This window comes from Scatophagus argus, chromosome 20, assembly GCF_020382885.2.
Source record: "Scatophagus argus isolate fScaArg1 chromosome 20, fScaArg1.pri, whole genome shotgun sequence".
Lineage (NCBI taxonomy): Eukaryota > Metazoa > Chordata > Actinopteri > Scatophagidae > Scatophagus > Scatophagus argus.
Window position 1 is genome coordinate 12,630,580 of NC_058512.1, and position 21,862 is coordinate 12,652,441.

The 21,862-nt window shown below is 40.0% G+C and overlaps 1 protein-coding gene across 2 annotated transcripts; it reads right to left on the reverse strand.

Moving 5' to 3' along the window:
* Window positions 1-553: 553 nt before the first annotated feature.
* Window positions 554-21,476, reverse strand: LOC124051747 (cytochrome P450 26B1-like). Of its 2 annotated transcripts, none has more exons than XM_046375400.1 (11): window positions 21,042-21,475; window positions 19,915-19,992; window positions 19,421-19,505; window positions 18,899-18,934; window positions 18,299-18,438; window positions 17,752-17,875; window positions 16,701-16,845; window positions 16,418-16,522; window positions 12,451-12,578; window positions 6,680-6,767; window positions 554-1,831 (listed from the first exon to the last, which is right to left on the reverse strand). In XM_046375400.1, the coding sequence occupies exons 1-11, from the start codon at window positions 21,229-21,231 to the stop codon at window positions 1,688-1,690; spliced, it is 1,263 nt and encodes a 420-aa protein (XP_046231356.1). In that variant the 5' UTR covers window positions 21,232-21,475; the 3' UTR covers window positions 554-1,687. The 2 variants fall into 2 exon arrangements, with proteins under 2 accessions (XP_046231356.1, XP_046231357.1); XM_046375401.1 differs by lacking the exon at window positions 554-1,831 and adding an exon at window positions 4,379-4,921 and having other exon boundaries at window positions 21,042-21,476.
* Between the last annotated feature and the right edge of the window lie 386 nt (window positions 21,477-21,862).

Sequence of the window (21,862 nt, forward strand, 5' to 3'; positions counted from 1 at the left end):
GAGTGAGAAATATGCGTGTCTGCAGCATAATTCATTGTGTATAGGGGGGAGTATAGTTACGTATGTGAGTGAGAGCAGCTTAGAGAACACAGTGGGGTTGTTGAGCAGCTCACTGCAGGACAAAAGCATCTTTCTGAGACACATGCCTATAGCTGATTATGCAGACTGCAGACAGCATTAACAGCATAGCTCACATTTCATACATGTTACAGTTCACACTGTAGCTGGATGCTCTGGTGCAGAGTGAACATATTCTTGCTGCTGGAATATGTTAAAGACTATATAAAATACATTAAGACAATTTATTGTAATTGTCATAAAACTGCATTTCTTGTGCATTTGTACGCTATTCTATCTAACTGTATTGCACTTTAATTGGATTTTAATTGAGAACAGTGATTTGTCATATTAAAGAATGAACTTTCAATCTTGTTAAAAGGGTTAGGGCTTTCTTTAATGGTGGCGTCTGAAGGACCTTTATATGCTTAAAGTGGTTAAAAAGTTCTGTATTTCAAAAGAAAAAATGAGCAAATTAAAGAAAAATAAAAAAAGGTGTGACCATTTTTTCTTAATATAGAAATCTCACACATTAACAATGTAACATGATAGTAGATTTGACCAACAAGTTAGATATTTTCTCAAACCATAAGGAAACATAAAAAAAGACATTTAACAGACACATATAAACATACAGAATATGTAATCCAAAGAATGTGCTGCATTTCAACATTACTCAATAATTTAAATTTATATTTTATAAATGCTGTCGACTCAATTTAAGTTTAGTGCATGATTCATGTGCTAACAATCAATCGAAATGCTGAGGTTATTTCAAATTTAGCTGTGCACTCTGAGGCGTCTTCTGGCATCATTTACATGTGATTCAGAGGGTGTGTATATCATTGCCAACTGCTTTCAAAATAACCAGGTTAGTGTGTGTCTGCGTTTGTGTGCGCGTGTGAGACTTGCATGCTAAAAGGAAGCAAGTCGGTGTCGGTATGACGATCTGTTGCTAAGCAGTGGTGGTTGATAGGTGGTGGAGGGAGGGAGCGAAGACAGGTTTGCAGTCAGTGATGGAATTTTGAGGGCTTACCTCAGTGTGTGCATGTGTGTGTTCCCTTGGATTTGCTTGGTCTCAGTACTGACACTGCAGTGTGGCAAAAAAACGAAAAGAAAAAAAAATGATGCCATTTTGGAGGTGATTTCAATTTCGTTTCATAACGAACGCTGCCATAGATGGAAAGGAAAAAAGGAGAAGTTGTTTTTCAATTCAACCTCAAAGCAACATCTGTTGTATAAAACAGGTTCAGAGAGCCAAAGAGTTTCATGGTGAGTCTTTTTTAAACCCTGACTCATTAAAAACAGATTCAACAATGGAAGAATGAGGCATTTAGTTTGTTTTGTATTTCAGGTTCATGAAGGAAAGCTGCAGAATATTTGGTAGAGAAACACAGACTGAAACTTGCACACCCCTCTGCTATCTCCTGCATTATTACTGTATTATACGCAGCAGGGGAAAACCTCACTGTTTCCCTCTCAGTGTGTGTTCACATATTTTACTGCTTTTTCTGCATATTCTAGACAGGAATATCTGGCCTCAAGCTACAGCTCTGACTGCTCTCCCACCCAACGTATGAGAAGGTACATCACTAAATATACTGTGCACCCCTAGTCAGTGTTGCTACTTTCAAGATCTGGTCTGATCCAGTCGGGTGAAGGAGATTCTGGGAGGGTTGGCAGGGCGAGATACAGGCAGCCATTTGTACTCAAGGTCCTGTGATGGAGGGTCCAAACACCAGCTGTAGTGCTTTAGTAGGTAGGTACATGCTTCCTGGCAGCAAAACACAAGAAAAATGGGTTTCTGAATGTGTTTGATAGCTGGGCAGCATCGACATAAATGCAACTCACTTTCTCCCTGACAGATGATATTTAAAGTTAAAGGCAGTGGGGGCGTAAGTGACAATTACGTAATTTTTTACAGCAGTGCAAAAACAAAAATGTTAAACTAGAAGACACTTGGCAGAGCAGGAGCCTCCGCCAACACAGATTAAGTCTCCAACTTGTAAAGCTACAGCCTCCATAACACTGTATGCCTCTTTGTAAGTCGTTTTCCAGGTTTCAAAATAGATATGCAACGCAACAGCTTTCAGCAGCCAATCTGAAACAGAACATTAGGTCCTTGGGAGGTGGTTCACAGCAGAAATGACTCAAAACATCAACCCTTTTTTTAGATATATGATCATTTGACCATCAACAAGAGCTTTCTCACTGTGTATAATTCTCATTTTTTACCAAAATGTCACCAGCTAACATTACACTGCTACCAACTTCACTCCATTTTGTGTAAAAGTTGAACTATTGTAGGACAACGCAGGTAAAACCTCATATTGTGTATTTTATTCTACATACTAAGTGCACTCAGAGCCCCATGGCTGGTGATATAGCCAGCGTTCCCCATTGGTTTATAATCAGCCAAAGAGCAGACCAATAGCATGCACCAACTCCAGTTGCCTTGCCTTCCTCCACTTTATGAATGAAGATTGTTCTAATATAGGGGGAGGAGCAGAATGAATGAATGGGACTGGAGGAAGGGAGGAAAGAAGTGAGGGAATGGAGGAAGGGGGATAAGGGTGGTGGTGGGAGGAAGGGGGAAAGGGAGGAGGATGGAACAAGGAGGCGATGAGTCACATCTCTGACCTAGATCCCTGCGGTCTACTTTTTACTCTGGTCACGCCCTCCTGCGTGTGTGTGTGTGTGTGTGTGTGTGCTGGTATGTGTAAGTGGTCAGTCTGCTGAGAACCAATCAACCAAATGGTCTGGTGATTTTGAAATAACCAAGGAGGTTACAGTGAGAGATGTTCAGAGTGTGCATCATAGATTACAATAATAGTGCAAAGTAAATCCTCACAAGGTGATGGATAGTCTGTTTTCTTGCACATTATCACATATTAGTGTTGGCTCCCTCTGCTCAGTGCTGCAGAGGGCAACTTTTATTAGGAGAATCAGAACTCCTAAGCTAACAGTAAGAACGGGGTTGACCCCGTTTGTATGGATGACATCATGTTTCTGTATGAATTACTCTACAGTGATTGGCTGATAGCAGATGACAGGCCTGTGCCAGTGAATGTGAAATAAAATATTCATCATTACACAGACTGGGTGAAATTAAATCAAATGAAAAAAAATATTTAAAATGTCATTAAATTACATTTCAAATTAAATCGAATTAAAAATGATACTTTAAATTTGAAGATTAATTAGTAATTGCATTATCTACAGCTATGTTTTTTAATGTGTACTTCATGAACTGTCAAAAAATGTGTACATGAAGAGCACATTTTCAGTCTCAGGAATTCTCACAAACTTGAAAAAGTTTAATAATGTGCGACTGGGTGTAATGAAATTCATGCAGGGGATGGAAATACAACCAGCGAGAGTCTCCCAGGCTTTCCCTGGTTTCTCCAGGCTTATGATTCCACTTGTACTTCAGCCTTTTGACCTGAAAATACTTGATACCTTCCCCTAAACAAGCCAAAGTATCTGAAAGTACGTTATGTATGTTATGAAAGTATAATGCCATGGGTCCAAAGTCTGCCAAGTGCCAAATGTGGGTTGATTTTTCTGTTTGGTGAGTATATTTTGTAAAGTTATTCACCACACTGGCAGTTAAATGTAAGTCACAAAATTAAAAAAACATGCTGGGAGTATCTACCATGTTTTGGTGTAATTTACTCATGTGCTGCTTCTGTCGGCTGCTGTCTGTCTGTCTGCCTCCGAGTCTGATACACTCTGATACTAGAGACAAGGACTTCTTGGTGTATTCAGGTACATCTCATAAATTCTTTGCTGTGCAAAGCATGTGGGCCTTGAAGGCACATCCAAGTGCACCTTGTAAACCAACCACCTCAACACAGAATGAACTGCAGCATGTAAAATGTGTTGCCCTTGACATGCAACACAAAAACATTTTCAGGGTTTTAAATGTACTTATTCGTATATTTATTATACTTATAAACTTGCAGTGACGGCATTGATTATTTAGGACTCTTTGGAGCTCTGTTATTTATCTCATCTTGCTTTGGAAAGCTACATATCCCAGAGCTTGCAAGCTGACAAGTGTTATTAAATTCCATTTAACTAAATAGCACGCATCTTTACAGCAGTGTTTTTGTAATTAATCCACTCGAGAGTAAGCCCTTCTCCAGGAGCTATTAACAGTATTTTGCCTACCAGCGTCCGGTGGCTATGAGGCAGTGATACATATTTCAGTTATCTCAAAGGCAGTGGTATGGTCAGATCTTTCTCCCATATCCAGAGTAACCTGGACATGGGAGCCTGGGGGGGGGGGGGGGGGGGGGGGGGGGGGAGTAACAAACAAGCAGCCTCTGGTTATCTAGAAAGAGAAATCCAGTTTTAAATAATGAGATATGATTGTCCTCCTGAACAGCAAGGAAACCAGAATGAGGAGAGAGCAGATCATTAAACTGCTTTGGAAATTTCACCTGAGCTCCATTCAATCAGGCCCAACATAAACAATGACTCATGAATGTGTGTGTGTGTGCATGTGCATGTGCGTGTGTGTGTGTGTGTATGTATATGAGTCATCTCTCACTGTTGCATTTTGGATAGCTTGCACTAACACCCCCATGCCTATGGTGTTTGTATGCATGCGTTGCTGTTTTTAGCCATTTAATAACCTAAGAAGAAAAACTTCTAAAAGCTGTCTTTCTGACTGTAATCTGGCGGCGTAGGTTAAGTAACATACTTTAAGTGTGTGAGTTAACAGTCTGACTCAACGGATGTCAGCTGCTGAGATAAGCTCCTCATTGGCTGACGGGTGCAATCTGCTTCCTTCCCTCTGCTGTCTCGTCTGGTCTTCCTCACCACATTCATTGAGAAACAGCGACAATAAGCTGATGACCTGGCAGTGAATGAAGTCATTAAAACAAGACTCTGTAGCCCATCAGCTCAAAATAAAACAGAACTATCTGTTCTGCTGTAGGCTGTCCTGCTCTGTTTTAGATTTGGTGAAGCATCAACAACCAAAGCCAAACTATGAATTCAAAGAGCTGGATAAATAAATGAATAAAGTGAAAAGGTAAAACACAGTGTTCTAACATCTACCTTCAAGCATGTTAGCATTTGAACACGGTTATAGTAGAATCAATTAGCAGTCAAATCTGAAATTTTCCTTGTATTTGTGATACTACAGTAGGACTTATTATCTCTACACAACAGAGAATATACAAGAATACACATAATGTTTTAAAGAGTTTTTCAAAACGAGCCACCAGGAAACACTGAAAAGTCAGCCTGGCAAAATAAAAATACTTTTACCCAAATGATGGAGTTAGATGGCAACAGTTGACATTTCAGCTTTCTGAAAGTGTGTCCAAAAATACTTATTAATTAATAAAACTCTGCGTATTTAACAAAGAAAATAAAATCGAATAATTTCATTTTATCTGAAATGTTCCACCTACACTAGGTTTAGCTGTGATTACTTAAAACCAGAGGGGATCCTTCCAACCCAGTTGCACAAGTTTACAATTTAGAACCCTGGGAATCCACTGTGGTTGTTTTCAAACTGGTGCCGCCCACCTTTCCCCAGTGTGGAAGCGCAGAGCACACAGCTGTTCCCAGTGGGAACGCCCTTGCATGGGAAATAAATCTTTCTCCTTGCTGTTGTCACACCTGCAACACACCTGTCTCATTCTAGTGCCTTCCAAAGGCTGTGTTTGCATTTGTGTGTGTGTGTGTGTGTTTGTTTGTGTGTCTCTGGAGTATATAGGCAACGGTGGCTATGGTGAGTGCTGCAGTGGGGACTAGCAGGTGGTTTAAACAGGACAGTCTGTACCTGGGCTCTCTGGCTGCCACTCTGATATCTCAGATGAACACACACAGACAGACAGACACACACACACACACACACACACAAGGACAGGAAGACAGACAGACACACACACACTCACCACAGAACATACAGCCAAGCATTTCATCATTCTCATGAGACGTGCTCTCTTTACCGAAACTTATGGGATGGTTTACCTCTCTCTGCCACTGTCAGTGACATATGAACTAATAAGACTTTGTTCTTTGTTCATATTCCATATTTTGTCAGTCATCTTCAATAAATCAAATGAGGAAAATACAACTTTTGTAAAGTTTTTGTTTACCCCACATGAACAGAATACTGTTCTTCTTAAACTGTTATTGTCGACAGATGAGGACAAACTACCTGGTTGCCTCTAGCTCACACCAGTGATACTGTAAATGCTCATGTAGTATTTCTACAAATTCCGATTACAAATTATATATATTTTTACATGAGCTCTGTTGCACCCTCTCCTTCTTCCCTGAGGAGGATGAACACACTAAAGTGAAGACTTTAGACTTCGCTCAAAATGTGACCCTGCAGTTCAAAATGAAAAATGAAGAGCTGAGGCCACTAAACCACGACTGTCTCAACATCTCAGCATTTTAACTGTGGTTACAGAACATTCATTCAATGCAAATCACAAAGGAAGTGAAAAAGAGAACCATCACACAGTCTTTTACTTCCCTCACTCGAAAAGAAGACCATGTTATAAACCGAATGAGACATAGCACTACGTGTGTGTATTTGTATGTGCATGTACCTATGCATTTATGTGCGTTATGAGCAAAGAAATGGAGTCACCTTAAGGAAGACATCGGTAAGTTTAGCTCCAATGCAGCTTCTGGGCCCGCTGCCGAAGGAACACAGGAAGTGCTCCTGGCCTGCATTCCTGCACATATACAAACATTTACATGGTCAGACACAAATACAAATGTGTGCAAAGAAATCAATATTCTAACACGTTCAAGAGTTAGAGGGACACAAAACATTTCAACTATGTTCTACAATCAGGGTACTCAAGCCAGTGTTTTCTCAACCAACTGCAGGACCAGAAAGTTGTTTTAAAGGAATACAGATGTTATCAAATCTGGCACTTTGAGAAGGGAGAATGTTTTTGAAACACAAACAACAGTATATATTTCACTTCTAATCTAATAATAGCATACAATATTGTCTGCGTGTGCTTGTTCATTTCTTCATTGATTTTGTAGTCTTCTACCAACGCAATATTTTTAGGAATGCTAACATGATATCTCTATGGTGTGTTCTATCTATTGGTCAGTTCACCAATTTTGTCAGACTGAGATATCGCAGTGACTGTCAGATGGAGTGCCATGAAGTTTTGTATAAACTCTTATGGTTCCCAGAGGGACAGCTGTAATCACTTGGGTGTACAGTAGTATTGCTGCCTTCAGGTCAAAATTTGTCTTTGTTTGATTTGATGACCAAAAAAACAGCAAAAGTAATGACACCCTGAGCTCTATTTTGTATTTACTGCTAAATAACAAACGTCAGCATGATAAAATGCTAAAACGGATAGACACTGTTCCTTGGTGCGTCCAGTGGTCAAGAACTTCACACAGTACCTTTAAGGATGAAAGATCAAAGACTCAAAAAAATATCCATCTGAAATGGAAATGCATCTCTAAACAGCACATCTCAGCTTCTGACCTCTCTGTCACAAAAGAGTCAATTAGATGGTTGATTTCTCTTTTGGGAATCAAGAGAAAATCACCTCTGAACAGAACGGATGTGTCAAGTGTGAAGGTTCAAGACAACACAACATGGGCTTGAATCATTGTCACAACTTGACATAACTACTCTGTCTGACTCTCTCTGCAATACCTGCAGTAACCCCTCTAAAAATATACTTAAAATGAAGAGATGCTGGTTGTTTCCAGCCAACAGGTTTGTCAACAGCCTGCTAATGCAGGCCATCTCTCCCCTCTCACCGCTAATGCATCCTGTCTTCCTGAAACCTGAGCTCTGATTAAAGGCAAACAGGAAGCATTAATGGTGTGTACAGTCTGGGTCCAGTGTGTGTGAGAGGGCTTTCTGTGTATGTGTGTGAGACAGAGTTAGAGACAGAAGGGAGAATATTAGTGTTCTCTGCAGCATCTGTCTAATGGTTTAATGTTCTATTATGGCCATCCTGAAACAATAATTTCTGTAGTGTACAACGCAGTCCTGCAATACTTAGACAAAGAAAGAGAAGTCTTAGCAAGCAGACCAGCATAAGGCTATATCAAATATGCTGAATGGGTGGGAGATATACTCTGTTGTTCAGTGTGATTAACGTATTACTTTACTACTATAAAGTGTAAAATTAATCACACTGAACAATACTGAATATATAAGAATACTAAATAAGTCTAGATATAGCATGCATATTACACAGGTCATGACTAGCAGACCTGAAGCTGACTTTAGAGTTAGATTTAGATTTGCTGAAACAGAGACAGTACTAATCTAATGACTTCACTCTTATCTCAAATGGAGTACTGACGATTTGCTGTTCAATAGAAAACTGATGTCACTATTTTTTATTGACAGGAAAAAAGCACCATGTTCTCAGATTTATCTATGACCAGCAACACAAACCCGCTGCAGTAGCTCAGATTTTTATCTGTGTTTGGTAGCGTTTCCGATTCATTTATCCATGGCCAGAGCCTGTGTGGGCGTTTAGCTGATAGGACGTTAACTTGCCAGCTTCGCTATTTGCTTCCAGCTAGAAAAGCATACAGACACACACACACACAAACACAGGCAGATGATATGTACTGAAGCACTAACTGTGGATACTATACACAACTATCATACAGAAACACACAAGTAGACAAATTGGTTAAACTGTAGTTATTGTAGGTGGGCTTGTTATGTAACAGGACTGCAGTCATTAAATTAAACAGCCAGGTGGCAAGGAAAGGAGCCAGGCAACTATCAAGACAGACAGGAAAATAATCTCCAGGAAGACTGACAGATGGAGGAGCAAAGAAGGATGCAGGTAGGAGGAAAAAGAAACAGACTGGATGATAAATGGAAGGCTGGAAGAGTAGCTACAGCAAACACATACACAAACAGAAAGACAGCTAGAGAAGGAAAAATGGATAATTAATCATCTCGTTGGAAAAATCTGAAGTTTTAGCAGCAGTTAACTCACATAGAATACACATAAATAAATCAAAACGTTGAATTAACCACAATTAGCTCTCAGTCTCAAACCAGCTGATGCCAACTGCAGAAGTGAATATTTAAATATGAGTCTGTAGTTTTTACTGATCAGCACTGTGAGAAGCCTAAATGGCGTACATATCTTGGACTATATTTTAGCTAGTGAGTTTTGCAGGACGATGCATGTGGAATGAACTTCAACTCAGTTCACACTAACTCACTGTAATGAAGGATCATGTCAGCCAGAGCAGCAATGTGGTTCATTCTTAATAGTTTTTGCAATGGAGATGAATAAGCTGTATCATGGTTGGATACACAGACAATACATGTCAGTGGGATCAGTTCATTTATGGTTTTTGTCTGTAATGGGATTGGTTGCTTGTAACAAAATACAGCACTGCATTACCACACTCAGGAAGCTCAGGCTCTGTGTCTGCATGTCTTGGACTTCATGTGGTGTGGTCAAAACTTTAGGCACATACATTTCACATCTTTTGTGGTACATCTTTATACGTCTGCTGGATTTTACATCATATTGTCAGGAAAAATCTCCTCTGACTCATTCTTTAACCCCATCCCACGCACACACACGCACACACACACACACAAAGCACACAGGGAATCCCCATTGGTAAAAAGGGTGTGAGGTGGCCAGTTACCATGGCAGCAGCTACATGTCTGTTCGTTGATAGATTTCTTTCTCCAGCTGAGTGTTCTGTTGCCTTCACACACTCTTCAGTCAATTTTAACTGACACACACTAGAATAACACTGTGTCATGTAGAAGCAGATCAAGAAAAACATATTTGATAATTAATATACAACAGTTTCCCCTAAGTGAATTAATGTTTTAATTTGTTTTGTTTTTGTTAGTTTTGTTTTTTTTTTAACTCATTCAGATTTCTGTGAATGAGGTAAGAGAATAAAGCTTAACCCTTGACGAGTGGATGTTTCTACTGTAGGAAAAATGAAATTATAATAAAATACCAAACTAGTATGCACAGCAAGATGAAATAGACTGATCCATTGAGAGCTTGTCTTTACAAACAATGTCTTGACTTTGAAAAATACCTCTGTGTATTTCAGTTCTCATACTGCATTTCATATCTGCATTCGCCAGTTCCACTAAAAGAGCTGTTAAAATGGTGGTTATATTAAAGCGACAGAGGAAAGCCCCAGATAAAAAGAGGACTCTCCCCTGTTTTGTTCTGAGAGCCTGGAATACCAGCCCGTCTGAAAAAGAAGCAGGATAGGATCTTCTCTGACTCATTTTTCTGTATCCCATCCCACTCCACAGGGCATTTTTCTCCCCCACCCTGCACACACACACACACACACACACACACACACACACACACACACACAAAGGGGGAATCCCTATTGGTAAAAATGGTGTCAGGTGACCAGTTTCCATGGCAGCAACTACCTACATCTATACATTCATAGATTTCCCCTCACCCCCTGCTCTGTCGCCTGAATGAACAAGCATGAATGAGAATAAACAGGTGAATGGAGGAGGTGGATGAATTAAAACAGTTGAACGAAAGAGTGAATTAGTAAAGGAGCCAGGTCAGGTTTCATTTCAGGTATCAGAGAAGGATGTGAATCAGGGATGTGGACCCATAACTGGTCTTCAAGTGTCTCTTGGTGTATCTTTATTCTGTTCAGAAGCTAAACAAATCTGTTTTTTTCCCCTGTCTGTCTGTGCTGTACAGCACATGTGAAAGAGATCAGGTCAGATTTATGTGCTCAGGCATTGTTAATCTATCTGCATCGGTTGTTATGGTAACCACGTAGGCGTATGTATGTGTGGCAATAACCAGTGTGATTTTCCAATACGGAATCATAAAGTGAGCTGTAGTCTAGAGCCCCAGACAAAGCTGATTACTATTCTGATGTTTAGGGGAGGATGTCGAAACAGAGCCTCAGCTGTTATTTTTATATATCAGGATGTCTTATTATGCATTATTACACTTATACAAGGGTCACTGACCACAGGCAAAAGGAGAAGCGGTCTTCAATCATCATTCATTTTTTTTAAATTTGTTAATTAGTCAGTAAATCCTATGGCTAGATCTGTTCCAGCATATCGCCCAGTTAGGAAATATTCCCAGTTTGCATGAGCCAATTCATGTACATGTTTTTAAACGCTTGAAGAGCCAAGCTATTATGAACTAATAGTTTGCTTTCAGACAATTGATTCACAAAATCAATTTGCACTATTGTATCTTATGAAATGCCTTCAATAGTAAATACAGAGTAAAGTCACTGGAGCAATACAGGCTTTAAAATAACATCAGAAAATAGCAGTTTTATGGGTCCAAACAGTATACTACATTAGACTGAGAAATAAAGATGTGACTTGTGAGAAATAAAGATGTGACTTTGTTATATTTCTATAGGTGCATACACAAAGAAATGTGTGTTTCTGAGTCAGCAGTATCTCTGCAGTTTGGAAGGAGAAATATCAACAAACTGACAAAATCTGGTCATCTGTCTAGTGATGTTTGTATGATTCTCTTTTTTTTTGTGTGTGTGTGTGTGTGTGTGTGTGTGTTTGTGTGTGTGTAACGTAATTTTTTCCAAGTTCGTGTGATTATTAAGCTTTTAGATCAGTGTCAGGTCAGATATGTTGACCACTACCATTCTTCCTTTCCTCGTCACGCCAAATAGTTCATACTATACTAGCAAGCTACCTTTAGCTTTGTAGTTGGCTCAGTTAGCTATGGAACCGTTTGTCCAGGCAGTTAGCAGGTGTGAATATTGAGTCACAATGAATCACTATGTGAGGACTTCTTTTTTTTTTTTCAATTTAGAAACAAGCAGCCCATTTTTCCACAGCTAGTCATATGGCTGCTATTTTGTGGTTATTCTTTGTGTCTAAGTTTGGATAATTGTGCATGACTTGTATTGTCATTCATGCCAGTGCATCATTAAACACTCATATATGAACCATTTGAGTATCCATCTCTTTGTTATTACTCCTCTCCATCTTAATTCTGTTTATTCTTAAACATTATCCAACATTTTACCAAACCCATGTCTAAATGAAACATACAATAAATAATATATATATATATATATATATATATATATATATTTATATTTCTTCTCTTTTCTTTCTGTCTTTTATGAAATGGCTTTTTGTGACGCATTTCCTCGACCCTTAATGTGTCAAGGCACTGAAAGCTTCCTCCCACTTCTTCCTTTTAATGGTCAGTGTAATTGTGTGTGTGTGTGTGTGTGTGTGCATTTGCGTGATGCCACAATTAAGCCACAGCGAGCACCAGGTATGGTGTGTGAACAGAGTTGCACATACCGCGGACGTTTCTCCATCAACCTAAAAGCTGAGGTCTGAACTTTATAGACAGTAAGGCTGCAAGACAAGTTGAAGATCCTCACCTTTCGCTCCACCTCTCCGGCAGGAAGCTGTCTGGCTGCTGGAACACCTCTGGGTCACGGTGGACGGAGTGGCTGATATAGATTACACCGTAACCCTTTGGGACATGAAACCCTGCAAGGGTGGAGTCCTGCACACACAAAAGAAGATGTTACATCATAATATCTTATCTAAATTAATTCTACTTCTCTTTCTCTGTATCTAATCAATATATCTAGACTGAAAAGCAAAAGAAAGCGTTGTCATTTTTCCAGCAACTGATGACTCAATATACAAAGCTTGTAAAATATTGTAATATGTTAGCCTCTATCCCCACTAGAGTCACCAAGACAATTCCTACACCTGACTGGATGAACATTCTGACTAACCGGGCTGAGACTGGTTTTCATTTCTAAATTTCAAACTTAGCAATAGTGCAATGCTAAACCCTGCTTCACATCTGCAACATCTTTGTATTCTAAAAAACTGTTGATCAGGAGTTTTCAGGATTTTAGTGCAGATACACTATATAGACAAAAGTATTCAGGCGCCCCTCTTTATGGAACTTTACTGAACTGTTTTTCAGGAGTTGGGCTCAGCCCCTCACTTCCAGTGAAGAGTAATCTTAATGCTTCAGCATACGAAGACATTTTGGACAGTGCTATGCTTCCAACTTTGTGGCAACAGTTTGGGGAAGGCCCTTTTCTATTCCAGCATGACTGTGCCCCAGTGCACAAAGCAAAGGTCCATAAAGAAGAAGAATAATCACTTTATTGGCAGTATATATTTTTACATACACACACTGAATTTGTCTTCTGCATTTGACCCATCCTTAGTTGAACACACATGCAACACCCAGCAAATTACATGAAGTGAAACACACAGGAGCAATGGGCTACATCAAGCGCCCAGGGAGCAAATTGGGGGTTAAGTTCCTTGCTCAAGGGCACATCAGCTGGCTAATGGAGGGGGGGGGGCATTTTTGTCACATTAATCACTCCACCACACCCAAATAAGACATGGTTGGATGAGTTTGGTGTGGAAGAACTTGACTGACCCACACAGAGCCCTGACCTCAATTCCATCCACCACCTTTGGAATGAACTGGAATGGAGATTACGAGTCAGGCCTTTTTGTCCAACATCAGTGCCTAACCTCACAAATGCTCTACTGCATGAATGGGCAAAATTTCCCATAGAAACACTCCAAAATGTTGTGGAAAGTCTCCCCATAAGAGTGGAAGGTGTTATAGCTGCAAAGCTGTCTATGTATTTAGAATGTGATGTCATTAAAGTCCCTGTTGGAGTAATGGTCAGGTGTCCCAATATTTTTTTCTATATTACATATAACCAGAACAGAAACTGAACTGGGAACACCAAAATAATGCAACTTTAAGAACAATTACTAATACACCTTAAAACCAGAATGAGTGGGAGACTTCTTTCATTCTGATGTTTGGCTGAAATGATTTTAAACCTAAAAAGGAAAGAAAGAAAGAAAGAAAGAAAGAAAGAAAGAAAGAAAGAAAGAAAGAAAGAAAGAAAGAAAGAAAGAAAATCCTGAGTTCATTTTTCACTAAGCTCTGGGAAAAGGAGCCACCTTGGGGCAAAAAGACCACTTACCCAATTGTTGCCCTTTTAATTCATCTTTTCACTACATCCATTAGTAGCTGCACTAATGGACTGCCAGAGAACATGATCACTGTTTCTCTATCCTCTACCCTCTTTCTCATTTTTCTCTCTGTCTCTCTCTGCTGGAGTGGAAAATCTTTTACAAATCTCTTTCTTTCTCCCGCTTCTCACTGAAAAATGCTTCTGTCCTTGTTGAGTTCATTCTCTCCCTCCCTCATGCTCTCTCTGGCAGATCCACATACACAAAAACACATTCAGGTTGCTAAAACTATTGCATATCTTAGTTTCACTTGGATGGAGCTTCGACTTTTTCCACCTGACTGTGAATACTAATCATCTCTGTTTTTTCTCACACATCCGCCTGCACACGTAAACATCTCATCAACTGTTTTAACCCCTTTCCTTTTTTGTAGCATGTTTGTTCTTTTGCCGTGTTCTTTCGGTTTATGTACCTTGTTCAGTATTCAATGTTAAACAATGCAAAACATAGGTCTGCGTGAAAATGTGCCTCTTTTCTGTATTATTTTCCAAAGGAGCTACTTGTACTTTCTGCACAGAATTTAGGTGACAAACTGCTCTATTTGAGTCTGACACCATGACCTTTTGCATACTTTATGACTGCAGAAATAAAATATAACTATTCTTTGAGTTCATTCTTCTCTAAACAATCTGAAACTCCACGTCATGAACCCGTGTCCCACTGAGGCCATCAGGAATCAAAGTGTACTGGTGCATTTCCAAGAAGTGACAAATGACTTTCCACTCGGTTTCACAGTGTCACCAGCACACATCACTCCCACCACCAAGCCCTGACCCCCCCCTGCACCGACCGTCCAACTCCCTTCCTTCCGGGGAGGCAAAGCCAATCAATCACAGAGACGGATCAATGCCTCTGATTGGGCTGTTGCATAAGGCTGTTTGATGAGGTCACAGTGATCAAAGAAAGTTGGTAAGAGAGGAGGTGGAGACACTGTGAACGGCCCGCCCTGAGAGTAAGCAGCCGGCCAATCGAGAGACAGAACTTTAAGTAAAGGTGGGATTTTACTGGCTGACAGTGGTGATGTCAAACCAGAAGGCAATCATTTTAATGAATGAAAATCAATGTTGTAACAAATACAGTAGAAACATTGGATGTAAGATACATCAGAATATCAAGCATGTGGAAAAGATGGCTGCATGGAACAACTAATGATAAACAAAAAAAACAGTACAGTACAGTAACAGTATTACAGTACAGTAATAAAACGGTCCAGCAGTAAATACCAGTTCAGTGAATTTCAGCAAATGCCTCCATGCTGTAACTGATCTACCGACACTTTATATATCACATTGTCATTAGAACACATTATGCAGCTCAGATACTGGTAGTCAGACCTCTGAGGAGGTTCACACACAATGCTAGTAGCAATCAACGTTCGAGGATCCCATTGTGAAGCTGTCTCTGTTTGTTTCTGCCTCACCAATACTGAAAAATCTCTTACAGAGGAAAAGTCACAAAAGAAGAGGCTGCCACAGAACACCTACCAACAGCAGCTGAGTGACTATCATTAAAAACTGAACATTAAAAGACTGACTAAAGCGGTACTTAGTGGGGGGCTGATGTAATGTGCTGTAAGGTGTCTGTGAACTTCGTCCAGCACCTGTAACTCTCAGTACTGCTTAGTGCACTCAAGAGAGAGGACCTGACGAAGGAGGAGACTTTCATCTACAGTGATATGTTGCCATCTAGAGGTAAGAGGTGTAACACAGAAAACAGCCAATAAAATCCTGGTTTGTGTCACTTTTTAAAGCCTACAGGAATATAAATACAATATAATAATAAAGTTATTCGTTGTAACAGTTTGTCTATTTAACAGTCTTGTTAAAACACCCAAATGAAACATAACATACTTTATACGATAGGTTGTACTTAACTTTAATGTGCTCGTATCTTATTCTTATTCTTATCCTTGCTCTGTATGTTGCTTAAGGTTCACTAATCCAGTGACTGGAAGCTAATTTTACTAAAACGTGAAGCATAAATGGTCACAACACAGCAGCTCAGTATTTTCCGTGTGATGCAATCACAGGTCCTTGTATAACATAAACTCAGCATCACACATGTGAAGTCTGACTTTTTAAAATTAGACTGGTATCTAACATTAAAATTATTACATAACAGCTAATTTCTGTCCAGACAGGGGACGCAAAACTCTGAAACATTTGATTTGGATGCAAAATTTGAATCTCTATGTCCCTTCAGATAAAATTTACTAACAATGAGCAGCAGCCAATGATGCAGACTCCCCATGCTCGTGAAAAACACTGATCAAGACCAAACCTGTAATGGCTTTACAAAAGGAAAGAGAAACTTTCCTACCTGATCAGCTATTCTGCGTCCACCGATGAAAGGAGGCCAAAGTCTCTGAACCTCTAGCAGTACTCCACGCAAGTAATCAGGGTCATCCATTGCTCGCTGGCGTGTCTTCTCAGGCGCACAGAGAAAAATCTTTGTTCATTAGTTTCATTGAAAGCAGAAAGAACTGGGCAAGAAAAGTCATGGCCTGTGGTTATGGTTATCAAAGAGGGTGGTATGTTTTAATTGCATTCAAGGGCACATCTTAATGACACTAATCAAAGCCACAAGAGCAGTGTTTTTGTACCTGTTCGTTTCCACTGAGTGCCAGTGTGAAGGAGGTGAGCAGGGATGCCAGAGCTTTAGGGATCAGAGCTGAGATGAACAGCAGGAGGTGCTGGGAGGCACAGCTGGAATCCGGCAGCGGCAAAGAGGCAAGAGAGCCGACAAAACTAGAGAGAGAGGAGAGGAGAGAGCAAAATTCTAATAAACCAATAAATAGTGACAGCAGGGTTATTATAAACAAATGAAATCCACAGCCTCTATGAGTTTGTCATTTATAGCATAGAAGTAAAGAGTTTTATGCACACAAATGTACCTGCAATGAGCCACCATGATTTTGAGTAGGTAGTGTCACTGTATTTCAAAGGTATTTTAAATCCTCTACCCTGACCAACAGGAATTGAGAGAATAGCAAAAGGAGGCAAAATATTACTCATTGTGGACATTTTAAAATACTTATTGCATATACAGCACGTTTTCAATTTGTGTACAAAATATGAAGCTAAAATGGACAAAATGCTACACTTGGCTGAGGTGGAAAAGTTGGCATAATGAAAAACATGATGTGAGGCAGTTTTTCAACACATCAGTTTTTCAACACATTTTTCAACACTTCTGCTTTGTTCAGCAGAAGAACTTGCTGCCACTTACTGTAACGTGCCTTGACTAAATACTTACGTAACTACCAGCAGTCTGCAGGAAGCAGGAACAAGAAAAAGACACCAAATTTTTGTCTGTGTTGGCTGTCTGAAAGCCCAGATGTGTTCCTGCTTTTACTGTACTTCTGCCTCTTGAGTGTGTGTGTGTGTGTGTGTGTGTGTGTGTGAGAGAGAGAGAGAGAGAGAGAGAGTGTGTGTGTGTGCCTGTATGCAAGAGACATAAAGACAGAGAGAAAGAAAACAGGAAGATGCAAGAGACTAAGATGGGAAGAAGAGAAGCAATGGGGCGTTTTCCTCTGTGTGTGTGTGTGTGTGTGTGTGTGTGTGTGTGTGTGTGTGTGTGTGTGTGTGTGTGTGTGTGTGTGTGGGTGGGTGGGGGGGTGTCTGTCGGTGGTACAGTGACACATGCTGTCTCACCCCTGTGTGTCATTCTCCAGTTTGTCTTTGATGATGTCCATCAGTTTGTCTCTTGCGTCCAGAGCAATGGAGAAACCAGACGACCACAGAGGAACCTTCACATTGACCGGAGCAGAGATCAGACCTGTAGGGGCAGAGAAGGAGAAGGAGGAGAAGGAGGAGGAGGAGGAGGAGGTGGTGGTCAAAACAACAGGGCAAAAGTCATGTATGCTGAACTGAAATTAAAGGGGATGTGGGTTATTTTGCAATACTGTACAGCAAGGTACAAGGTCTAAAATGCTAGTGACTGACTTACTAGACATGTCTGCATGTCTGAGTTAGTGCTGAGTTATACTGGAAGACAAATTTACTTAGGAGCAGTTTATTTGAAGTGATTTGAAGCAGAAAGAAAGGCGGAGGGTGGGGGGGTGCTTAGGAAGGCCAAATGCAGACCTGCACTCGTCTACACTTGGTTGTATTTGCGTGCATCATGGTTTGTGTGTGTGTGTGTGTGTGTGTGTGTGTGTGGGTGGGTGTATGTGTGTACAGCATATTTGTGTGTTCCTACCATGCCAGTGCTGGGTGCAGAGCTGCACAATTTCCTCGTAAAGTTTAGGCTCCTCCTCCGCACGTACATTCAGGAACAGGCCCAGCACCAACTCTGTCCCAAGAGACTTAAAAACAGAGTACACACACTCTGGCTGGCCACTGCAAACACACACACAGATCACACGCTGATTAGCTGCATACATTATCAAACAACGTTATCAAAACAATTAGTCTGTATCGTAAATATGGAATGAATTGAGTGAAATGTTACAGTCCCACAATGGACTGAAAATAAAAATATCAACCACACATCAAACTGTATTTACACATATGAGAACAGGGGAACTTTCCTACAAGACAAACAAAAATAAGAAAACAAAACCAACACAAACATGAAGAAATAAAATTATTTCTATAAAAACCATACCAAACCTAACTGTTGTGTGGCTGCTGTGTGACTTCCTTTCCATTTTTATGACACTACTGTTGTTGTTTATCCAAATATCTTTCACATTTTAGTTTGTTGAGCTTGTGAAACAACTTGTAATCCTGCTTTGTACACCATGTTGGACAAAAGTGTCTGATAACAAGTGCTTTGAATGCTGGAGGTTTGGGTTACCTGAGAGAGAGGTCCTTCAGACGGCGCTCACACACACTGTGGAGAGAAAGAGGTTGAAACACAAAAAGAGACACACACACACGCACTTTGTTTCCAAACAAGAATCTTTGTCACAAACAAGTCGTGGTAGTGCATTATGTATTTTTTTATATTCATTATAACAATAAAATAGGCTTCAGTTACTTCTTATTCCAACATCAGAATTCACATATTAGAAAATGATTGCAGATATTTGTTGCTCCATGGAACAGACAAGTGGTCAGGAAACACTTTGACATGGATACACACACTACAGCTGTTGCAATAATAAAGGCTTTGCAGCCACAAATATCCTTGAGACATCAGTTGCTCAAGAGACTCTAAATACACAACTAGAACAAAAAAATGAGAACGATCTTGATGGACCTATTTCAAACACAAGTTTGCCTGTGAGGAACAATATATTTATTATAATACAATATAAAAACACATCACACACATCCACAAACACAACATGAACTGATGCTGAATAACTTCTACTACCTGGTGATATAATGACTTGATGATTCCAAACAACTTCCTGTGAACAGGCTGGTGAGAGACAGTCTGAGAAGACATGCCTCCTCGCCTAAAACACACAAATGTACTGTAAGTCACTCATATTTATATTTGCAAGCACAGTTTTGCAGTTATGATCTTGTACGCTAGGGTACTGTCTTGAGTGGCATTTTAAAATATTTTTCCATTCATCATCAATTAATCTACTAATTATTTTCTTATTTAATCTGCCCAAAGTGATGCCTGCAAATGTCCTGTTTTGTCCAACCAAAGATACAAAACCCAAAGATATTCGGTTTACTATCATAGAATAAGAATATCAGAAAAGATTTTCAAAAGGGTACCGGCAAATGTTTACCATTTTCGTTTAAAAAATTACAATTAATCAATTATCAAGATCGCTGCTGATTGGTGTAGCCTGCACATTCAAGAGCTACCTTAGAAGATCTGTTTTGTACTATTTGTGTGCTTATTGTTACCATTAGTGGTGACAACGGTGTCACCATACACGTTGGTCATCAAATCAGCTGGGTCCTTCAGAAACAAGCTAGACTTCTCTGAAACGCAAAACATACACGCACATTTACTGTACAGATACTGATCACACAATCAAACACATAATGTTCATGCTGGGGTTTGAGTCTGAATGCAGCTGTGTGGGTTAAAACCAAAGCACAGAAGAGCTGGATTATATCAAAATGGATTGCAGTGTATGTTCACACAAAGACTTTGAAAGAGTGGATTTCCCCATGTTGGATATCTGCCTGAAAATAAAACTCATAACCACATAAGTCTAGTGGTTTATTGTGTAATAATATCTTAAATGTGAGTTTATCTCAGTACAGTGAGCTATTACTTCATTTATCTGAGGATTTCATCAAGTTATACGTGCTCACAAAAATAACAAAATGCACTAAGAAGCTTGACATATCTTGTAGTAGTATTATAATTAATTAGCTTATAATAGGTTGCATTGTCCTCTCTATTAAAAAACATTTAAACTATTATCTCATTTAATTTCCTGTTTTCCCTCTTGATAGTCTCAGGTGATTTTCTGTTGTTTCTCTCTAGGCGCTTTTCATTTTTACAACTTATGCTGATATTACAGTTCGCAAAAATAATTAATGTATCGTATAGTTAGGATACTCTATAAGTGTTAATTGTGCTACTATTATATTACTTTAAAGACATCTGAGTCACATCCTCCGTCCACACTCTCCAGCCATATCACGAGTCTCTCCCATGACAGATCATACTAATCTCGGGGTGAGTTTTACTTCATACAGGGGAAATTTCCTCTTTTTTTTTTTCCTTTGGCCAGAGCGCACTCATTGTTCCGAGGCAAAGGAAGCAAGTCTACTATGAGCTCAGCTGAAAGCACAGATGCTCTGATTTCCACGTAACAAAATACCTGTGTAATGACAAAGATAATTAAACCAAAAAGTCACCACATTTTAAAACAAAGTCACTAATAATGTCGCTATTACGCACGCTGCAGACTTAAAATCTCATTAGAAAAGAATGACTTTTACACGTCACTGAAATCTGAGATGCTGCTTCTCACCTGTGGCGCGCACACACATAAACACATACACAGTTGACATACCACAAAGCATCTCTCTCATCCCCTTCACGGAGCAGATGAAGGCGGTCGGTCTGTTGAGCAGGCGGCACTTAAACACCCTGCTCCGGTGTTTCTCCATCCTCTGCCGGTAGAAGCTCACCGGGTCCCGGTAAAACTCCAGCGAATTGTCCCCGAGCACCGACACACCTGCATTTCCTGGTAGTTTCGACATTCAGGCCCGACAGTGGAGACGGGATTTCGCCCCGTTTTCGCCTCTTTGCTCAGAAAACAGTGACTGTAAAAGTGTATCAATACTCTGTCCAGGTGCACATTAAATCCTGCTGTCATCACCTCTTAATCCACTAAATCCGCGTGGCTCTGTGGGAGCGTTTTGTGTGTAATTACTGCTATCTCATTATCGGAGCTGCTTTGTCTGAGGTAGCACAAAGTATCCAGCTGCACTCGACAGTGACGCCTTCAGGTGCTGTCCGTAATTTAGGGCTACTAATGCGTCACAGTTTGTTATTCCCACTGCACTATTACTTTTGCTCCTGCTTCTGGTTCTATATACAACCCCTGTATACACAGGGGCACAGAAATCCTGAACCCTGCGCAAAGGTATTCCCTATGGGCCTAATCACCTCCCCCCTCCCATACCCCCGCATTTGAAAAACTCAGGACTGGCCCATTAAGCAAGATAACACAGGGTACATTTCCAGTGGGGAAAACGTCATAAGGACCCCCCAGGGTTCCTTACATGCTAGAAAATTAGTTGGCCTCCATGTGTGTAAATGTTCAAATATTTATCAGAGTGTTTTTATCACATATATGTAGTAGTTATAACATATGAGTCACATAATAAA

Excerpts from the sequence above, each read along its gene's own strand:
- LOC124051747 (XM_046375400.1), bottom strand. The coding sequence starts at position 21,231 with ATGTCGAAACTACCAGGAAATGCAGGTGTGTCGGTGCTCGGGGACAAT. Across the intron at positions 19,993-21,041 it reads GATGAGAGAGATGCTTTGTG|AGAAGTCTAGCTTGTTTCTG; the intron begins GTATGTCAACTG and ends TTTGCGTTTCAG. Across the intron at positions 18,935-19,420 it reads TCAAGTCATTATATCACCAG|TGTGTGTGAGCGCCGTCTGA; the intron begins GTAGTAGAAGTT and ends TTCTCTCCACAG.